General features: G+C 44.1%; 1 protein-coding gene across 9 annotated transcripts in view; it reads right to left on the bottom strand.

The window, feature by feature from the left end:
- Positions 1-22,959, bottom strand: part of CELF4 (CUGBP Elav-like family member 4) — a 723,613-nt gene that overhangs the window by 93,072 nt on the left and 607,582 nt on the right. For 5 of the 9 annotated variants that reach the window (XM_005436852.3, XM_027801973.2, XM_014278066.3 and 2 more), the window contains exons 4-5: positions 14,153-14,281; positions 9,207-9,286 (exon numbers count right to left, since the gene is read on the bottom strand). In XM_005436852.3, coding sequence (XP_005436909.2) covers positions 9,207-9,286; positions 14,153-14,281 — 209 coding nt within the window. The remainder of the gene's footprint in view (positions 1-9,206; positions 9,287-14,152; positions 14,282-22,959) is intronic. The other 4 variants (XM_027801972.2, XM_027801970.2, XM_027801974.2 and 1 more) reach the window with 1 other exon arrangement.

Raw genomic sequence — 22,959 nt, 5'->3', positions numbered from 1 at the left:
TCAATCCAGACCGCCCACCTAACCATGGTTGGGAAGGAGTGAATTAAAGGAAAACAAGCAGAAGCATCAAGAGTGATTTAATGTTGATCCAGAGCCCACTGAAATCAAGAAGATCCTACTGATGTAAACGAGATTTGGAGCAAAAGAAAGAGGAAGGGAACAGAGGGGGAGAAAGAAATCCTCCAAAGCAAGCAAAGAGGTAAAGACCTAATACTGACATCTTCATTCCTCTCTGTGGTGGGAAGAGCACATCCTTATTAAACGAAGGTGGTGAAGCCCAGTGGAGTTCCCTCCAGTAGGCTGGGAACACCTCTGCCAGGCAGGGAGCATTTTATGCCTCCCAGACCGCAGGCTTACCAATGACTCTGATATTCCAGAAAGGTCAGTGCTTGTGAGTTATTTTAGCCCCTGCAAGACCTAATCTCATCCAGACAATAGAACCGCTGAGTGCCGTGAGCCTCACAGGGGCTGCTGCTGGCACCAGGACTTGGGCAATGCTTGGTGGTGGCACGGTCCAGCTCCCACTTTCCCCCAGCTGCCTCCACATCTGTTGATTTAGTCCCCAACTCCTCTTGGACCCATAGACAGTTATTATGGTGCCAATGAAATGTCTAGAGCAAGGCTGTGCAGCTCATGAGCACTTGTCCCTCTTATCCCGTTTGGGGCCAATGAACGCTGCAGTTTGGAGGGAGCAAGGAAGCCTGGAGAACACAGTGAGTGAAGCCTGTCACATCCCATGGGTCTCTCCCTTGTCCTGTAGGATGCCTGTATGGCTACAGAGATGTGACATGAGACGTAAAGGCTGTCTTTGGTGCCAGTATGATTCATAGCCCTGTCAGGCAGCTGGACTGCCTGGATTTCTATTCTGGGACCCAGAAACATGTGATTTATTAGTTCATTTATGGAACAAGGGGAGAGGCAGAAGCATGGTCTTATGATTTTATTTTTTGTAGAAAGAATTAAGGGAAATTATGGTAACATTGGGAAACTGCTGGCCCAGAGGTTGTAGAATCAGCTGTCTTGGTGGCAGCAGTGGGGTGGGATGGTCTATGAAGCTTAGTTCGCCTCCAGCCAGAAACCGCTGCCCAAAGGGAAGTGAGGCTGAGCTGCTGAGAGCTATTTGATTCTAACGGAAGAAATGTCTGCAAATTAACGCCTAGGTATTACACATCCATTGCTTCTTTCATCCCAAAGGAGAACACATGACTTTATAAATGGCGTTCAGGCAGCATATTCAGAAAAATCATTCATTACTGGAAGGAAGGCCAGGCCTGCTGCTGGTGACTTATGAATGGGTTCCTAATGTATTATTGTTTTTTAATAGAAGGAATGGGTGTGCTGTACCTTGCCCTGAGTTAAACAAGCAGTCTGTCTGTTACACGAAGACTTTGCATGGAGTGTATGTTCTTTAGAGAGCAGCAGATCCATACTGAAGAGAAGAAAAATGGGTCTGAGTTGGCATCTCCATTCTCTTCCATCAGATTCTCCAACATCAACGAGGCCTCAACCTTCTGCGTTAATTTGAGCAGATGGACTTACACTGATGATACTCCTCTCTGCCCTAGACTTTGTGACTTTGGGCAAGTAACTTTAAGGCAAGTTCAGCTGCAAGGCATGAAGGGCACTTAGATGCTGGACTTTCATCAACTTTCACCTGGAATTACCTTTGAAAAACCCCCCTTTATGTTTCTGTGTTCCTGTAAAACTAAAGTCTAATGACTTTTCAGTTTCCTATTTACCCTGACAGCCTGAGGGGATCAGTGACTCTCTGTCTCTCTACTGACTGTCACAAGGCAGCTTTTATTAACTGAGAACCTGAGTCCACGCTGGAATCTCAATGAGAGTAAATTTTGTTGGTTAATTGCTATTCTGAATCATGATCTGTTTAATTGTTATCTATTTGTATTATCGGTTTATCTAAGGTTCTGTTTGTGTTACCTGAATATTTTGAAGATGCCCTTGGGAAGTGAGGTGGTGGACTGATGGCTTAAAGTTTGACCTTCTTAATTCTGCGTTTTCCAGATTTAAGTACATATGAAGATTTAGATGCTCAAGTATTCACTGGTTATTACTTTTCTGTTGGGACCAGGAAGAAGAATTGCTGTGGCTTTGGCTACAAAATTGCTAAATAGATTGATTAATTGTGTATAATACCAGTTAATTCCCAGACATTGTATCGTCTCTTCTTTTGCTTATCTTTTGTGTCTTGTCCCTTAGAGAGACAGTCGGATGAGCTAACTGCAGCCATTTTGGGGTATCTATTCCAAACCGTCAATTACTTAAGACAGACAGATGTCTCTCTAAGGAGCTAGTCTCTCTCCATCAACTGTAAGAGATGTGTAGATGGCAAGACTACAGATGACCCCAAGATTTTATACTTTGATGAACACTTTGATGTAATTCAGCCAGGTCAACCCTGATCTTTAGTTGGTAAGCTGCTGATTGTGGGAGCTTTCCTGTAAGAGGTTTATACAGTGCTTAGCACACAGCAGCAATTCCATGTAAGATCAACAATAACCATATTTCCAGCAGCAGCAGTCTCAGAGGAAACATGCTAGAATTTCTGGAGAGGGTGAAGAGGCGTGTTCCTGTTGAGGTGAGACGTGCAAACACCAGGCTGTGGCTCCACACACCTGGCTCACAGATTTGGTTGACTTCCTGAAGATGCGTCTGGCTGAACTGCAGCCGAACTCCCCCAACTTTGTGGAAATGATAAACTCTCTTTCCAAGCACTAACGGCTGCTATGAGCCTGAAGGGAGAAAGGGAGAGTGCAGCTGGATGTGTGTGCGTGTTTGCGAAGAAGGGAGGAGAGATGAGGGAAGTTTCTCCTATGAAAGAAATGATCCAATTTGAAGCAAGTCCCTCATGGGAAGAGCTGTGACAGAGGCTGCTCTGTTCCTGTTAATTTTCACAGTGCAGCTGTCAGCGGGTCTGTAAATAGTACTCCGTGAAGCCAACACTTCCTATCCACACATCAACCATTCAATTAACGGAAGAACAGAAGAAGGAAATAAAGTGTACCACAGCCTTCTATCACGGCTTTGATGTTTCCCAGCAATTTATGAAAGTGTACACAAATCTAATTACAAGCCCCACTGCTTCCCATTTACATGGAGCTCCTCAAGTTCAGAGCTGTTTATATCAAAATAATTGTTAAAAATACCTCAGCTGATCTATGGCATTGTGGCCCCCCACTCACCGGAGCCGCCACACTGCTCCTTCCAGGGAGTTTCTGCCGACTCAGCACTTTGGTGCCAGTGTGCACGCATAATAACAGCCGCTTCCCCGCTGCTCTGTGAGCGAGGCACCCGGGCTACAACTTCATCATGCCCACAAAGGTCTATTTTCCATATTTCCTCCACCTGCTCAGAGCTCCTTCTGCAGACTCTCACTGCTTCCCCTTCCATTCCTAATTCACCTAAATATTCCTCTGCTGCATTGACAGGGGATGAGGACAGCTGCTTGGCCAGTTTCTGTAATAGGACTGTGTCTGAAGGCAACTTCACAGTGCTTTGCAAAGTCGTAACTGCGCTGTAGGAATGCACAGCAATAATAACAGCAGTCATAAATGTGAGCCGGGGTTGGTTTCTTTGGTGGGGTGCCTGAGCGTCCAAAGCCAGGAACATGAGAACCAGTGACCCATTTGCTATTAGTTTGAACAAGGGCCACTACACACGATGTACTGACAATCACTTGTGTTTCTTGGGGCAATTTTTGACAATCTTATATTTAAGTTACTCTCATTTGGTAAGCTAAACAGGTGAAAAATTCTTTCAGCTTAATTAATGGCAAAAATCCCTTACGGTATGAAAGAGTAGATAGTACAATTTATAAGGCAAGAAGACAATCCCTTCATCTGACTATTAATTGGTTTTGGCTGGGAATTTCAGTGCTATGGGTGACTTCCGAAGGATGTGGTAGGTGGAGGCTGAAAGTCAACCTTGTTCAAGATGTTATGTCATTCATGTTTTCTTGATTAATAGAAAATATATTAAATACAACAATTAGAGATCTAATCGGTCTATTGCCTAAGAACACTGAGCAATAATTGTGTAATTTTATATAGGTGGGTCCTAAACAGAGATCTGAAGTTGTTTTTCTCATTTGTAGTGATAAGAGCCGCACAAAAAAATGTTGAAATGAAAACTCTCAAGTTAACAAAGTTTTTGGTTGCAGTATTATTTTTTTTAAGTTCAACCAAGTTGAATATTTCTCTGAAAGGCAGACATCTGTTTAGTGCATGTATCCAAGTCTCACATTTTCCTTTCTTTTCAAAAAACCAAGGATTCCATCAGAAAGGCAGTTTTCATGGAAGATGTTCAGCCAGGCATGGATAGACTTGTGATGCTAGTGCCTAGATGCAGAAGAAATGCTGTGGTTTGACCAAGCAGCTGTAGACTCCTACGGTAAAACCAAAAAAGGGCTTGGCCTGTGTGTTGGAGGAAGCCACCTTATGGGATTTTGGAGGTCTTAATGGCCTTAAATTTCATTAATTAAAGTAAGATATAGAATGAATGTAGTGCTAACAATTAGTGTTAGGCAAGTTCACAGTACACCTAATGGATCAGGAGTCAAAGGACTCAGGTGTGGGATGCCTGGTTTCCAAATTCCAAATTGCTTCAGTTGGGCAGCAAACACCCAGAACAGGATTCAGCTCCCCTTGCAGTGGACATGAAGCCCCCTTTAAGCTGCACACTCAGTGCAGCTCCTTGCACACTCAGCGGGGAGGCAGATGCCTCCACGGCTCCAGGGAGGCAATGATAAACCGCATGTCTGAGCTACGTGGGAGGAATCGCCATCAGACAAGAAGCCAAGTGAACAGCTTTAATATCTGACTTGTAGGCGGCTAATGTCAGCTGGTATAGAGTCACCCTAGATCTTCAGCTCTGGCAAGATTACTAGATTACTGTGGCAGTGACGAGTACAGCAGAAGGATTTCAAGGTGGCAGGGGTATATTTCTGGTGAGCAAAGGCAGTTGTAGACTCTGAGACGTCTGCAGGAAGTAAGTGTTTTCAGCTTTTGTTTTTAAGCAGTATGGGTCCTTTTTCATTCTAAGTTACACTTTGGATGAAGAATCACTGTTTCAGAACTGACAGACCATAGGAATCCGACACCTAAAATTAACTAAAAAGCACACTTCTCTTTGGGTTTTGGTTTGACAGGTTTCAAAATCTATTTCTGTAAAATAGAGTTCCTCCATAGATATCTATTTCTCTTTATTGATTGTAATAGAAACTTAGATGACAAACACTTAGATGACAACCTCAGACATAGTTTCTTAGCCTCTGGATGTCTCAAATTAGGTGAGCCGAGTCCCATCTCAGGTATTCACTCTAATGCCCTTATAGAGATCTCCATTAAAATTAATGAAAGGGACAGGCATGCCCAGAAAGTGATTTAGTCCATCCCAGCACAGATACATAAAGGGAAGAATGTACAATTCTCTAGAAATGTCTCCCTCTCTCCATTCTATAGGAATCCTAGAGGATGTTTAGATTAGATTACAAACTTTTAGACTGTTAAAGCCAGATCAAATGAATCACTCTCTTCACTTCTCACCTCTATGCAGAAAATGTAGGTAGCAGTACTGTTCTACCCCTTCCAGAAGTTAATTCATAACAAAATGAATTCTGAGGTTCCACAGTGGGTGAGGTGGTGAAAAAGGTGCAACAGCAGTACAGGTTTTAACCCTGTGTACTTTCTAGGTAAGGGTAGAAGCTGCTGCAATTTAGGCATGTATAATGAAGCACAGAGGACAGTTTATTCTGTGTAGGTGGGTGGACAAGCCCGTATCTTAGATGTGTTAGATGTGTTGTGCAAAACAACTTTTCAATATTTGGCTGTCACTGGGATATGAAGACATGGGAGAGAAGGAGAAAACCAAGCTGAAGATGATGCCTAGGTAGGAGTATGACTGACAGGTAGGATGATAATGTTGTCCACAGTGATTGAGAATGGAGGCGGAGGAGAGAGAAGACAGGGTTTGGGAGGAAAAGTTCAAGCTAGACATCCACTACGAGATGCTGGAAAGACAGGCCAAGATTTTAGTTTTGACAGGAGTCAGTCCTGCAGCAGAGAAATTAGATCTACAAGCTGTCGCTATAGAAATAGTAGCTGAATTTGTGTTGGTGGATAAGGCTGCTAGGGACAAGACTTGGATGAAACAAAGAGAATCACATGAAGAGACCTATTTAGGTCTCCATTTGGATGGGGAATAGATACAGGAGGGGACAGAGTAACCAGAGCTAGAAGTACGGGGCATATAATTGTTAGAAATATATTATAAATGCCTGCAAAAGTACATGAAAGTTATGAGCTCTCATAAAGAAGGACACAGAGGTCAAGTAAAACACTAGTGTAAACCTGATGAGCTGATAGGCAACATGATTTTAAAAGACCTCAGAAAGCTCTCTTGGCAGGTAGATACAGAAGGAACTTTGGGCCTGCTCAAAAGTAAGGGATTATGGGAAAGTCATTTCTAAAAGGAATTTATTGTGTGAAAATTGGAAAGCTGTGGACCTGTTCAGTGGGCCCTTAGGAGAAACAAGTGCCTTGCACAGAGAAGTGGGCTTCTGACAAATGGCGGTCAGGCACCTGTCCAAGGAAAGGTTAATAAAAGAAAAAAAAAAAAAACAAAAACCAAAACCAACAACAAAAAAAAAAAACTTTCATAAAAGAAAGTTGCCTTTTGAAACTATTAGGCAACATATGTTGTGTGAACAGGAAGTCACAGTAGAGCAATAATCCTGACAGCTGTGGAGAAACAGGAGTCTGCCGCAGGAACGAACGGCTCGAGACCTGACAAGAATGATGATGGATGCCCCATTGGTAGTACACGAGGACAAGGCAAGAGATGTTTAAATTGGCTGAACCACAGGAACAACTTTGAGTTGGCATCAAAGCCAGACAAATGAGGCCAGTCCTAATGGCGAGAGAAATGGGAGGGGGGGCTGAAGGAAGATGGCAGCAGTGCACCCCTCCTTTCCAAGGACGAGGGCTGCGTCGCCATCTCACCACGAGGTGGCTGCATTTCTCTGTGAACATCCAAGCCCTTAAGAAGCTGCACACCCTGAAGCACCATGAGAATGACAATAGGAACAGAGATCACCTGCAGGGTTTGGCCCATCCCATTGAAAGCGCCTTAGAAATTTTGAGGCCCTGTGGGAAAAGCACTGTGTTCCATGTCTTGACCAAGTGGCGGTCACTCCGCAGGCCCTCACTAGTCCACTTGGCTGTGGTAACTGCCTGTGTGCCCGCTTGTACCTCATGGGAGATACAAGGCAATGCCATATAACCTAACTTATAATGAAGAGGATGAAAATAATTTTCTACTTGCTTTTCCTGTGAACGAAGAGTAGGTATGTGGACTGCTGCTGAGGTTCAGTCAATTAATGGAAATTTGTCAAGCCATGGAAACTTGATTTTGAGCCTGGAATCTGCATCTAGTGAGGGTTAAATTGTTATGCTTTTTCAGATGCTCAGACCTGGTTATTCAAGAACATTTCTATAACAGGTATTTGAGTCAAACAAGTCAACAGGAAAAATGGTCCCATAAAAAACTGACCCATGAAATGGCCGGTTCTTCATTGTTTTGCACATCCTAAGCTCAGTTGATGTCAGCAGGACGGAACAGAAATCTGCTCCCAAGTGGTCAATAGATGAGTATTTTTTTTACTTATCTGAAGTGTGCCAAAAGTAGGAAGGAAAAAGGCTGGGAAATGATAAGGGTATTTTGGATATACTAGGTCTAGATAAAGTCTTCAACTCTCCTTGGGTTTTGTCTATTTTTTTCCTGTCTTGCTCTCACCTCTGTCACACGAGTTTGCAAGATTTTGGGGACAGGGACTGATTTTTAATACACCTTTTTGTGGTAATATGGAACTGTAATTCCTGATGTCAGTTTATAGACGCTATTGCTTTGGGTCAAAGTTTGAAAGATAGTCATTAAAAGTACATCTTCAACCTGTTTGAGAAAAGATGCCCATATTTCACCATGGGATGCCAGCATCAAGCCCAACATCTGGTATTGTTAGAAGGAAACTTTTAGGAAGAGGGTCCTATAAGTATTGTAATACTTCAAAAAATGGACACCCGTATCTTTAAGGAGAAGTTTTTCAGTAGTATCACTGGTAAACATGTACCATTTTTAAACTGATTTGTCTAAGATGTGATTCCAGAAATGAGATCTTGATGATTTGCTACTTCCAGAAACCTTTTCCCCTGTAAAGAACTTTCCATTTTTGTCCCTGCAAAGATCTAGATACAATCTGCCAGGCCCACTTTAAACTTATTTTAATAAATTCATGAATTTACATCAGAGTATCTTATTGAAAAGGAGATTTTACAGTCCTAAATATTTTTTAATGAGCTTTCCTGTATCCTTTCCACGTTGTTGCCATGATCCTTTGCCTTTCATGATTTACACTGTGAATAATTAGTAATAAAAATAATATACTATTATAATAAACCAAAACGTGTTGGACCAGATTGTCTTTCATTGCTGACAGTGGAATGTCTTACATCCCTCTGGGTCTGTGTGATGGTGTACAAATATAATTTTCCATAGAAAATACATCTGCATTTCTACTTTCCTGAACTATCAGGTTCAAACCCCCATATTACTAGGTATTTGTCCAAATGGAATGATCTCTGAAATGCTTCCTGGAAGATCCAGTAGTTGGTCTGACTGCCTTTCAAGAGTTAGATATAGGGAACCACATTTATGCCTAGATAGGCACTTTTGTAATAGCAGTGGGAGGTGTCCATCACTGTGCTTCTAGTGCCATCACGTGAACATGCTGCTCTCTGCTGAATGCTGGCAAAAAGTTATTTGGGGAGGGAAACAAAGAAGCCCTTTGGCACAAGTTTCTACTTGATTCATCTCTCTGAAACTTGGAAGTTTACACTCATGGTAAGGTCAACCCAATGTTTTTGGCATCTGTCTTTTTTTCAGGTCATCAGAATTGCTAGTGAAAGAACACAGCACCCCTTGGGGTTCTGTGCCTGTGTGAAATGACAGTGTCTTCCTGTCCTTTCCACTGATAAGCAAAGCACACCCAAGGCCCTGCATGCCTGAGCTGTTATCCATCCTTCCTGGAAGACGAGTTCACAGAGCATAGACAAATCATCCCTCCTCCTCAATCCGGCCCCAGGGCAGCAAAGGCCAAACCAGCCCTCATTTGCCCTTGTTACAGAGCTACTCACCGGCATTGTCTGGCTGCCATGCAAGGCATTGATGGCTGCTTGGGCCTCCGCATGTGAAGAGTATTTCACAAATGCACACCCTGGAAGAGGAAAAAGAAGAATATAAGAAAGGTTACACAGGTACCATGAATGTCCATCTAGGTAAGTACTCCACCCTCAGAACTGGCCAGTAAAGATTGTTGTGGAGAAAGTATAACAAACAAATGTTCTTCTGGTTCCTTTCTGAAGTCCAGTCAGCAGCAGCCTGAGGACCTCTTAAGTCAAAGCTGCATCCAGAATTCCTGCGCTGCTTGTGATGGGCAATGATGGGCACAAACATAGCAAGTACATTTTGAATTCGCTTGTGTTTTGACCTCCACAGCTTCACATGGTAAAGTGTTTCCCAATTTTACAATTTATTGCATGAAAATTAATTTTATTTGTATTAGACTTAATGCTGAATGCTCCTCCCTCTGGGATTGTGAGAAACAGTAAGGAAGTACATAGAAGTTGTCAGAAAGCCACACATACTAGTTACAAGCAACCAGAGGCCAAAGTTACAGAAAGTATTTGGGTTACTCCAAGCCCACAAGGTACCTTATCATACCACTGTCTGGTACAGCTCCATGATAGACTGCTTAGAGCTTGACTTGGCTCCAAGCAGGTTTGGTCTGACAAAGTGTGAGACAGCTTCTGATGAAGAAGTGGGGATGGGAGAGATCCACATGGTATGATTTACCATCTTGCCACCACCAGAATCTGAATCTTAGTCCTTCATAGCTGCAGAGCCAGCACCTGTATAAGGACTCTCCTCTGGACGTTACAGAAACATATGCAGCACTTCTCCAGCCTGCATTGTCATATGAGGAATCTCACACTGAACTCTTACATAAGGTTTTAGGGCATAAAGGTACATTTATGGATATGTGCTAGAGTGCAGAAATGATCAACACTTCAAAGGGTCACATGCACCACTAGAGTTGGGGGAAGTATTGCTAACACTCTTAGCTACAAGCAAACAGACTCAGAGAGAGGAAGAGTAATTTCCATATGCTAAGGCAGGTTTTGGAACAGATTGGGAGAGATCTGAGAAGTTCTGGCTTCCATCCCCTTCTATTAGTACCAAAGACTTTTGAGCTTTTAATCAATTTGCAAAGCCCTAGCTGTTTCCCCTGAAGGGGTGCAGATTGCTGAGCAGAGGATGTCAGTCCTGATGATGGGATGACTCTCCTTAATTCCCTTTGCAGAATCCTTAGAAAGTCCACAAATCCTTATGGATCCATACCATGCAGGGTGAAAATTAGAACAGCCCACCTGCAAACTCTAAGAATGAGCCCTAAAGGTCCCCAAAATCAGCACTGTGGGCTGGTACAAGTGAAATTGAAGAAAGCAGTGATGGCCCCTTCTAAAAAATGATACCCCCATATGAAATTAGCTTACAGACAAGAGCCCTTCACTTTCCATTACCCTTTCAGCACTGTGCTCGGAATGTATTTCAGGAAAAGCACAATGATTGTTGCTAATAGTTGGATCTAATTTATAAGGAGCTGAGAGGAGACAATCATGAGAAAATGAGATAGATAAACTTCAGCTGGAAACAATAGGGATCAATTATGACATAATCACAGCCCAGCATTCCCGGGCTTCTGAGATACTGCGCCTTACTCTTCATTAATCAGAGATAATCCAGAATTAGGGTGTTTAATTATTTGCAGAGATTCTTTTGTACTTTCTGCCTCTAAAAAGAATATGCTGATTAGCAAATATACAAAAGCTTTCCAGCTCCAGTCACCCGTTGCATTTAGAGCAGGATTTTTGCCTGCAGTGATGCTGTCATGTTGAAGGCTTCACTCTCTTCAGGTGGAATCCAGCCCTGTGCTAGGGAACTTGATGGATCAGTGGAGATGGATAAAGGTGGGAACAAAGGGAGTAGCAGGCATTTATCTTCTTTAATATCCAAGATACTAATGGGATCCCTCCTACTGCTTCCAGTAGGTTTGAGGTAGCAAGACCAGTGAAAACTCAGCTTTTACTGGTGTATGGTGGCAAGGCAATAGCAAAGATCCCAACATTTTGGCCCTTCTGTTTATGTGTTCAATAGGATGGCTTCTGTACACAACACCAAATGTGCATGTAACCTCTTCCTTTCCTGTTGTCACCAGAACTGACTCCAAGATCTTATGAGCCAAGGATGCGAGTCATGCCAGTCTCCTCAGAAAAATGGTATCCCTTTGACAGAAGCAGATCTGGAGTTTGAAGGGATTCTGACAGACAGAGAAATATATAACCTGTGCTGAACAGGCGAATACCTGTGTTTAAGGTGGTTTGTTTGTTGGGGTTTTTTTGGTTTTTTGTTTGTTTTTTTCCCTTACTTCCAGATTATAAAGCTGGAAGAGCTGCTTTTACTGTCCTGCCAACTTGGAGGAGACTGCAGAGTCAGGGCCTAAGGTTATAATTGCAGAGGGTGTTAAGACTTTTCTTGTGGAACTTATGGTGCTGTGGGAAATCTTTGCTTTCCGAGTTACTGAAGTAGACAACTGCTGCATGGACGGGTGTGTGTGGGGGGGGAAGAGGCTGTCCATGGAGCAGCAATTCAGATGCTGTGGGTCCTGCTGGTTTGCTGAACTGGATCCACTTCAGCTTCCTCACCTGAGGACTCCTGCACTCCTGCCTACACACTAGTGGGCTTCACCCAGAGGGGCTCGGGGACTATGCCTCTCCCATCTCTCCCAGGAAGGACAGGCTCTGCACTCCACTTCAGACAGGGAAATGCCTCAGTCCCAGCTCTTCCACCACCTGGTTACATGCTACAGCCACTTTGCCTACCCCTGAGTCACTCATGCAAGAGGTGTTTCTTCAGCCCCTTGAAGGATATAGCTCACCGTTCAGAACATCACCCATGGCCTCAGGCAAGGTTCAGGCAGCTTTCTGGCTGTGACTGAACTGTGGTGGCATTAAAGTGGGAAGCTAGGTCCTGCCTTCTGAGAGCAGTGCTTGCATGGAGGTACCTGGAAGACTTTAGAGGCTCACCACAGGGATGCCTGTGGGACTTCATGTAGTAGGTTGGGTAGGATTGAAGTTTATGGGATTTGATTGCTATCTGATGCTTAGACAATCTGCTTAAATCTCAAATTAGACCGAATTTAAGCCTTATGGGTTTTACCCAAATTAAGTAACTCACAAGCAATGTGTGTCACATTGGTTTCTAGCAGATGGAAAACATTACAAACTGGAAATAACTTTGTGGGAGTTGTGGCTTGCCTGACTAGCTCCTAAGATAAGGGCACTAGCCTTAAGTTTTCTGTTAGATTGACTGCTCTGTGTGCCTGTGTGCGTGTATGTAACTGTGTGTGTGTAAATTAGGAGCTTCACATTCTCAGTAAATAGCACCAGCAAATGGAAGCTGGTAATATTAACTCTGTCAAGGCTCAGTATTGATCCTGAACAGCTCAGTGAAACGCAAGCCTGAGACTGCAGCCCGCTAGCACTAATAATTAAACTGGTTAGCAATATGGAGCTGCCACTCAGATTCAGACTTACAATGAAATTGTTTAAGAGGGAAGGAAAGAAAAAAAGATGGAGCAAGTATGATTACAAGTCTGTGAGTTGGATCTCCTTTGGAATCTGTTTCTTGCAAATCTCAGACATCATTGCCTTTATTATTACTCTATTTAACTCATTTGTCATTAGATTTTGTTCTGTACAATTTCAGGCGGAGGCAGACAGATTTTTTTTTGTTGTTGTTGTTTTCCCCAATTTATTGATTTGTTCTGTGAATGGAGTGCTTAACTGGTTACTGTTATGATGGCTGGAGCTCTTTTAAGCCAACCTAACCTACTGTTTTCCAGTGGGGCAGCCCCTGTATTTGGATGTCACGGAACTAAAGTAGACCTGCAATTGAAGAAAGGTGCCCACAGTTTATTTTCAGCTCAGGAAGGCTGAGCTTTGCTGACATATACCAGACAACTGCCCTGTAATGCTGGTGCGAGTCTTTTTTGCCTGCCAGTGATTTTACGGAATACCAATATCTTTCTCCAGTGTATCACTGTGATTTTTTTACCTCTCTGTTGCAAAAATGTGCTGGTTGATGTTGTCACATGTCAAAATATCCAGTGAGATATGAACTGCATCAGCAGGACTGGTCTCTTCTCTGGTGCTGCACATTCCAGCACAGTTTATGATATATTACACACAGATCAATATTTAATGGACATATTATACTGTCAAAAGAAGAGGGCTTCCTATTCAAATTGAAGTTACTTTGTCTAGAGACTGATGGAGGAAAAAAATGACCCTCCAACTCAAGAGAGAAGCCTCATTCTTATACCTGGGCTGTAGCAGAAGATCTTTCATGCTACCCATGTAACAAGTGATGCCAAACAGTGGCAGAAAGAAATAAGGCACGTCGTCTCACAATGAAGCATTTGTGGGTTTCAAATGGTACTTGTCTACTGAATGTAATGTTTGAATCAGTGTCCGTACCCTTGGAATTGTGATCACTGGCTGAGATGTATCTATGCAAAGACCAAGTGAAGACAGGGAAGACCTGTTTCTGGTGGGTGAGAAATAAGCTGAGATAATGGCAGAGACAGTAAATCAAGGTATAAAGTAGAAACCTTGGCTTTGTTTAAAAGGAAGAATTGGCCTGTTCAACAGGGTGGAGAGAGCACATCTTGAGTGAATGCAGAGGCCCTGTGTTCAGAGGGAAGGCTTTGTGCTGTGAACAAACTAATAGTTTGCATGTGGTGAGACATAGCTCATCAGAGGCATGTGCTTTTAGGTGCAATCAGCTTTTTGCTCTCATACGCAAGCAGACACCAACCAGCAAAGCAACAGCTTCCCTCGGCATATGTGACCCCTCCTAATGTAAGAGATGCTGTCCTGGCAGCCACGTAGTGACTTTGTCACGCCAGAAAATGATACACAAACTGAGCCTGGGTCTAGCTTGACGGAAGCCATCGCCTTACCTTTGCTGTTCCCATCGGGTCCCCGAAGGATTGTGCACTCCTCAATGTTGCCAAATGCCTCGAATAGCCTGCGCACATCATCTTCTGACTGCTGCTTATTGAGCATGCCCACAAAGAGTTTTCTGTCTTCTGGAACAAAATAAAGAGATGCTTACCATATTTCAGGAGGGATGTGAGAGCCAAGATGGCTCAGTATCACATGCAAAACAAACAGTGATTTCATTAAGGTGACATATTTCAGAAGCTGCTAGTCTTTTCAGGTGGCTGGCTTGAAAAAACTTAGTAGCCTCAGATGTTCAATGACTACTTGAAAATAATTTGGCAATTTCGAGAAACAAACAAGCAAACTAGAAAGTTTTGATTGTATATAAAATCTTTAACTGCTTCTTAAAATCTAGGCACTGAAGTCTTCCAAATCAACTTTTTCTGATCAATCTTTGCAGTCAGCTTACAGTAACTGAAATGACAACATTGCTAGAACCATGATACAAGAGGAATATGGATAAAGTTAGAATATAAAAATGAAGTCCAAATGAAAAATAACAAGTTAACAGCCTTTGCAATACTAAGTAAGTTGCAGGGAAAAAAATGTTTAACACAAGCTGTTTTAGATCAGGATATAAAGGAAGCCACAGCCTGTAAATGGAAATTTGTCATTCATACCCACTCACAGACATATACCTACAAGTTTGGATGAGTTTTTTTAATACATTTTTTAAGTTTATTAGAAATAAGCCCCATATTTTTATACATTGTTTTTCAAAACATAAAGTTAATTTATGTCTACTAATATATGAGATAGCTCAAGCAGATGGTATTTCATGTCCAAGCAGGACATGGTCTGCTAGTAGATAATTTTTCTTTTTTGAATGAGGAAGCTCAACATGTCCCGGCAATGTGCACTTGCAGCCCAGAAAACCAACCGTATCCTGGGCTGCATCAAAAAAACATGGCCAGCAGGTCGAGGGAGGTGATTCTCCCCCTCTGCTCCGCTCTGGTGACACCCCACCTGGAATGCTGCATTCAGCTCTGGGGTCCCCAGCATAAAAAGGACATGGACCTGTTGGAATGAGTCCAGAGGAGATGATCAGAGGGCTGGAGCACCTTTGCTATGAAGACGGGCTGAGGGAGCTGGGGTTGTTCAGCCTGGAGAAGAGAAGGCTCCGGGGACACCTTCTAGCAGCTCCCAGTACATAAAGGGGACCTGCAAGACAGCTGGAGAGGGACTCCTGACCAGGGCGTGTAGTGATAGGATAAAGGGGAATGGCTTAAGCCGAAAGAGGGTAGATTTAGATTAGATATTAGGAAGAAATTCTTTGCAGTGAGGGTGGTGAGGCACTGGGACAAGTTGCCCAGAGAAACTGTGGAAGCCCCAGCCACCTTCAGGAGTGTTCAAGGCCATGTTTTATGAAGCTTTGAGCAAGCTGGTCTAATGGAAGGTGTCCCTGCTCATAGCAGGGTTGTTGGCAATACATGACCTTTAAGATCCCTTCCAAGCCAAACCATTCTATGATTCTATGAGTTATACCTGGACTTGGTGTTGGTATGGGGATATTCAGTCCAGAATGAAACACCTTCAGAAAATGTTGGTGAAAACAGACTAAATTAATGACTGCTGAGTTGGCAGAAGGACCTCAGAGGGCGCAGAGTGATGCCTCTAGATCAGGTTTATGTTCAGAGACCGATAGCATTACACAAATAAAAAAAGAAATTTACATAGTTTACATTGTGTATGTAAACAGGCCATTTGCACATGATTCATAAATGTCTTATCATTCATTAAGGGCTATGTAAATGTGTGAACCAATGATTTTTTCAGAGCAGTTTACAGAGCAGAAGTAACTAATTTGAATAAATATATCTAAATAAATAAATAAATAGTTTGATTTTTTAATTTATTTAGTTATAATGCACACGTTAACCTAAAGCTGAACAAAACATTGGTTTGTAACAAACCTTTTCTAGCTGACTAATTGGGCGATTTATGTCACTTTTGTTCACTGAGAAATCGCTCGTGTAGGCAATCTGTTCTGCTTCAACCTGTGTTTGATCAAAATTCCCCTCTCCAAGATGCACCTGCAAATTGGCAAATTACTTTATAGCCTTGGATGAGGATAATTTTTCATGCAGTGGATATCAAGAGAGGATATTAAAAGCTTTCAATCCTGTAGTCAGGTTATCCATGTAAACGAAAAGTGTACTGCCCACAGAAAGCGAGGAGTTATGTTGCCTTCAGTTAGGCTGTTGAAATGGTAGGAAAAACAGGTTATGAAGGGTACCTGTGCATTTCTGATAGGAGAGAGAAACAGCGCTAGCTTTCTGATAGCATGCTAAAGCAAGAAATATGCCTACTTTATGTTGGAAAAGTTTAACAAAGGGGCTTCTCGAGGTCTTTGCTGGCAACACAACGTTCAGGCTTTGATGATGCACAAAGCCCTAACTAACACAGTGCAGATTCTTTTCACCTCAAAATAAGGTACTTTGGATGTCTGAAAGGTCTGTTTTCTTGATGGCCAGACTGACCCACAAAAGAGACTCTCCGAGGTGGGGTATAAGCCTTAGAGAGGCAGCTACTGAAGTTGAGCTTGTGCTCTGTGGGGCATCTCTCAGTCTTGGCTAGACAAAGCCTTGGAGAAAAAGTCCAGTCCAAATTCCAGTGGTAGTCCAGATATTGGAGGAAAACCCACCCACCAAATGACACCAGCTGTCCTGGAAGATGGGAGATATTTTAGGAATGGGGCAGAGTGAGGTAATGAACTGGGAACAGCACTGGCAAAAGGCTTTGCCTGGAAAGTTTGTGTCTAGTAAATACTTCCAGCATGGAGGAAGCATCTGTTATATTGTACTTTATATGGTTTCTGCTGTTTCAAACAAGCTGCATCAGCAAAAGCACTTCTATAGCTATGTAACTGTATTTTCACCAGGCTTTTTGCTAATATAAATGTACCATTAAAAAAAAAAAAAATCACATCCCTCCTCTGTCAGCAAAACTCTCTAGTGTGGAACTGGCCTGAAACTGCCTTGTCTGGTTTAGTTTATGCAAAGCTAAAACCAGGTGTTTTAGGAACCACTTAATTTTATATTCTGTTTTATTTGGTTTTAATCTTTTTTTTTTTTTTTTCGTTCCCTTTCCTACATCTCTGCAGGACGCTAGGAATGGTGATGCCTGTCCCCAGAGCTGGCTGGCAGAAGATGCAGTGCTTTGGTGAGCTGCCCATGAAGTGGCCATCAGACCAGCAGGGACAGGCTCGACTAAGGGTGAGGACTACCTCCCCCAGGGGCTTCTGGTCCAGCTGCTCCAGAGAAGATGGCATGAAGGGGTCCCCAGGGCCAACCAGGGCTCAGCACTGCCTGGACATCACCTCCAGCTCCCTCTCCAAACCAGTGCCCAGTCTCTCTCCTGAAAAACTGCCTTGGGTTGTCAGGGGAACCATTTGTCACATCTGCCATTTCAGAAATCCTCACAATCACACACTTGGCTGATAAAAAATGAGTCAGTTTAACAAGATTTTTTTCTCTGAGAGGTGCTTCTAACAAAGTGCTGCATTTACCTTTCAAGTCCCAGCCCTGCCAGGGAGCTCAGCAGCATCTTTAAACACCACCGCTCACAGATCTAGGGTGGGAAAAGAGAGGGCAGGGTCCAACAGCTGGGACCATTCAGCATGTTCCAGGTCTTGGCTAATCAGTTTATCCTCTAATGGGCTTATATGAGCCTATTACACCCCAAGTGTCCCCATATGCTGCTCTTCCAAGTCCCAAACAAAAAGCTGTCATGCCATGCACCAGGGCAACTACTTTGCTCTAAACAAGGCCATGAGACTACCAGGAGAAAATGAAGACAGGATGTGCTGGCGTCAGTGGGACATGTCTGAGCGCGTATGTATGCCAAGATGCTTCCCACCAGACTTTTCCAGTGTCCTTGAATGAGAATGGACAGTAGTATCTTGCTGTTCCATCTCTCAGGCCACTCTGCATCCTACAGAAACCAAACATTTAGGCTGCACACAAACCTAGAGCAATCCCCAGATCAAGCTGTCCCAGCGCTCTGCCTGTCTGCAGGGTGTAGGGTCCATCCCTACCACCCATGGTCCACCCATAACACCTCACTGAGTCCCATGATTCCTTCTCTTTCAGTGATATACTATGCCAACTCTATGCATCGCAGGACCAACATCTGAAATTCAGAACACTGGGCAGACTCAGTCCCCTGTGACCTCCTTGCCAAGCTTGATGCTGTCATCCTCATTTAAGATTGTGGGACTGAGGGGTAAAGAAACCTTCAGATCAGGCCCCCTGAGACCTGGGATTTGGGGCAAACTGAACACAGCCAAGGAGAAAGAAATAGCCCTGTCCAAGGGCAGAAGAGAGGGACAAAACGGGGCTGGACATGAGCCCATGATCTGGGATGTCCCCAGCTGGAGCTGTGGGCATCACTGTATGCTCCAGCCTAAGCGGCCAATGGCCATGGAAGAAGGAATGGTACCTCACAGTACCATCTTGTCTTACACAAAAGGAGCCATGAGGAGCAGCCTTTATCTCCTCCCTATGAGGGAAATCAAGTCAGTGAGCTACTTAGCATGTCTAAGAACATATATGATGAAAATCTATTCTGTGCAGCTTCCACAAGGGCACACATGGCCTTGCATCAAGTATTTATGCACATATGAGCATAGGCCATAGAAACACAGAATGATTTGGGTTGGAAAGGACTTGAAAGATCATGTAGTTCCAACAATCCTGCTATGAGCAAGGACACCTTCCATTAGACCAGCTTGCTCAAAGCTTCATAAAACATGGCCTTGAACACTCCTGAAGGTGGCTGGGGCTTCCACAGTTTCTCTGGGCAATTTGTCCCAGTGCCTCACCACCCTCACTGCAAAGAATTTCTTCCTAATATCTAATCTAAATCTACCCTCTTTCGGCTTAAAGCCATTCCCCTTTATCCTATCACTACACGCCCTGGTCAGGAGTCCCTCTCCAGCTGTCTTGCAGGTCCCCTTTATGTACTGGGAGCTGCTAGAAGGTGTCCCCGGAGCCTTCTCTTCTCCAGGCTGAACAACCCCAGCTCCCTCAGCCCGTCTTCATAGCAAAGGTGCTCCAGCCCTCTGATCATCTCCTCTGGACTCATTCCAACAGGTCCATGTCCTTTTTATGCTGGGGACCCCAGAGCTGAATGCAGCATTCCAGGTGGGGTGTCACCAGAGCGGAGCAGAGGGGGAGAATCACCTCCCTCGACCTGCTGGCCATGTTTTTTTGATGCAGCCCAGGATACGGTTGGTTTTCTGGGCTGCAAGTGCACATTGCCGGGACATGTTGAGCTTCTCATGCATTAACAAGTCTTTCTCCTCAGGGTTGCTTTTAATCCATTCTCCTCCCAACCCAATTGATGCTTGGGATTGTCCTGACCTACATGCAGGACCTTGCACTTGGCCTTGTTGAACTGAGCATCTCCCTTTTGCTTTTTTCAAGAAAGGCCTGTCCAAGTTTCTGTCTATTACATGCACTAAATGATAGTTTCTGTTTCTGTCTCACACCTATATATCACATGTTGGTGAAGAAACCTTACTAACCTCTCTGTAGAGGCAACCCTTAACAGCAGCAGCCTGAGCAGTGACAGTGCCCTGCAGCGTGGGGGCTGGATGTGGTGTCCATGTAATCCTCTTCTCCCCACATTTTTGTTTTCCCTTACTAGTGCTCACCCCATTATCAGTCTTTCCTTACAGCCTGAGTCCACCATGCTTGTTTGGCCCATGGAAATAACCATGGCTAGCAAATTCTCTGGTGTGATGCCCAGGAGAGCCAAGGAGTTTTTTGCTGGTGCACCATGAGGCCCTTCCCATGAGAAACCTGAGGCACACTGATAATACTGAAATTAAGTTTATCTCAAGTCTACACCATTTTGCCATAAACAAACCACAGCAATAACAGGAGCCAGCACCCCCTGTTCCTCCCAGGAGGACAGGTAGGGACAGAAAGGCCACAGCAATGGCAAACCAGAGCTCTCAGGGATGTCCCCTTGGTGACATTTCCAACATCACCATGAAACCAGGCTTCCCTTTTCTTGACCACTCTGCCAGCGACAGAGGCTTGTGCCCATCAGGAAGGGTGGGCTGCGAGGCACAGTGGTGAAGAAATGTAACCTGTCAGATGAGTACACAGCATCTGCAGATCTCCCCAGCTGTGTTTATATGAAGCTTCAGCACCTTCCCTAGTGCAAATAGGGGTTAAATTATTCCCTGTTCTATTTGTATTTAAATGTTATTTCTCTATGATAAGCGTAAGGCAGAGGTGTCAGATGGGCCGGGGCGAAGGAGGCGGCATGCATGAAAGGTGAAATAATAGAGCGTTGCAAACCAAGTGCTGAGAGGAGATGGGAAGGGGGGGACATGTGAGTGTGGGGGAGAAGGGGGAGGACGGGCACTAATTAAAGAGACAGAAGGGACAATGAGATGCAGGATATTTGACCCTCTGTGGAGCAAGAGGACAAGAACAAGAATCACAGCAATTGCGGAGGGACTGGGGGAAAATTAGGGTCACTCATAGAGAGACACGACACAGGTTTGTGTTTATCCAGCTAGCTCTTGCTAATGTATGTGTGTGCGTGGGGGTACATTTAGATAACAGTATATAAATACACTTGTGTTCTCATATTCCTCATGCAAAACAAAGAGGTTGAATCCTTGTATCAGGAAAGCATAAGACAGCTTTACCATCTAGAACACTGCATTCAAGGCTTTGGAAATAAAGAGGGACGGATCTACCACCTTTGTGGCCCAGGCTAATCAAGAGGGTGAACCAGAAGGTCACGACGGTCCCTTCTAGCCACAAAACCCCTTATTCTAAAAACTGTGAGACTCCCTATTTCATCCTGAGTTCCCTGCCAGGGCATCACACACAGATAGTGTGTGTGCTTCTTTGTGCAAGAATAAAACTGGCATTTGCATATTTCTGTGTGGGAACAAGCATCTTCTCTACGCACATGGTATTCACCAGAGCAGCTCTCTGATGTTATTTGATGCCTTTGGCTTTTTAAGCATTAGGACCAGGTTGCTGCATGGCTTTATTTCAGAAACCAGATGCTAATTAATTCCATTATTTGTATAGCTAATAATTATTTGTCCCTGCTGCTATTCCCCTCCTCCTCAAACATTGCTTGCACACACAGTGAGGGATCAGCGGTAAAGCCTCAGTCCAGGCACTGGGAAGGCCTTTAAGCTTATCTCCTTGGCACCATGACAGAACAAACGAGCAGCCTAGAGAAGTTCTCTGTGCAGTTGAGGGTAAGAAGAAAATGCTGGTGCACCGGAACAAGTGGCACATCTACCAGAGAGGCTGCCAGAGGCAGAGTGGATCTTCCTTGCCTGCTGTCCTGACTGGTCATTGCTTGAGAGGGGAGAGGAGGTGGCATTGATGCTGTCCATCACAGAATCATACAGAATCATTGAACAGTTTGAGTTGGAAGACACCTTTAATGGTCATCTAGTCCAACCCCCCAGCAATGAGTAGGGCCATCTTCAACTAGGTGAGGCTGCTGAGAGCCCCATCCAACCTGACATTGCATGTTTCCAGGGATGGAGCATCTCCCACCTCTCCAGGCAACCAGTTGCAGCATTTTACCACTCTCACAATAAAGAATGTCTTCCTTATATCTAGTCTGAATCTATACACTTTTAGTTTAAAACCATTACCCTTTTCCTATCATAACAGGCTCTACTAAAAAGTCTGTCCCTTAAAGTCTTATCTTTCTTATAAGCCCCTTTTAAGTATTGAAAGGCCACCGTAAGGTCTTCCTAGAACCTTCTCTTCTCCAGGCTGAACAATTCCAACTCTCTTAGCCTGCCTTCATAGGAGAGGTGCTCCAACACAAAACCTTGTGTTTTGTGGCCCTCCTCTGGATTTGTTCCGACAGGTCCGTGTCTTCCTTGTGCTGCAGAGCTGGATGCAGCACTGCAGGTGGGGTCTGATGAGAGCAGAGCAGGAGAATCACCTCCCTCACCCTGCTGGCCACGCTTCTTTTAATGCAGCCCAGGATATGGTTGGCTTTCTGGGCTGCAAGCGCACTTTGCTGGATCATGTCCAACTTTTCATTCACCAGTACCCCCAAACCATGCAGTGGGATCAGGAGTCTGCCAGAGCCACAGGGATGGAAGAGAGATATAAACCTGGTTTTGGGGGGGACAGTCATGGACAAGGTATCCTCCTCTGGCCAAAGAAGAAAGGAGGAACTGTGGAGCAGAGGGGTGAGTTGCAGGTGCCCTGAACATCACAAAAGTTTGGGTTAGGCCCTAAGCTCAAAGCTACAAACTCAAACTGGCTTTGCTCTCCAGCCAGAGTGCCCTGCTGCTCCCCTCAACCCGTGCTAATCAGGTGGATCAATAGGCTAAAAGCAGGGCATTTCCTGGGGCCGGGGCTGCACACTTCTATTGCCATTTTCACAGCAGTCCTACAGCTCTGTGATGATGATTACAGCCCTTTCCACAGGGGAAGCGATTACGAATTCTGTTGTAGCTAATTGTAAATTAGCTAATTATCTTCTCCATGGTACCTTGCTGGAAAATACATGAACCTTGTAAAATGGAAGTGTTTCAAAAATTAGGACAGGGGAAAAAAAACATCAGCAACCAAACACCCAACCCACTCTGGGAACAATGGAAACCTACCACTACTTACTTGCAAACAATAACAACCAAACCCTCCTTCCACCTGCATGGGCTCCTATTTCCCTGCTTTTCACTCCTCGTCCCCATGTCAAACAACACCCACAAGGGGCTAATTCTATTGTAGGTTTTAAAATGTTTGCTGAGTTC

Source organism: Falco cherrug, chromosome Z, assembly GCF_023634085.1.
Source record: "Falco cherrug isolate bFalChe1 chromosome Z, bFalChe1.pri, whole genome shotgun sequence".
NCBI lineage: Eukaryota > Metazoa > Chordata > Aves > Falconiformes > Falconidae > Falco > Falco cherrug.
The sequence above is the reverse complement of the archived record's forward strand: the minus strand, read 5'-3'. Positions and strand labels throughout refer to the sequence as shown.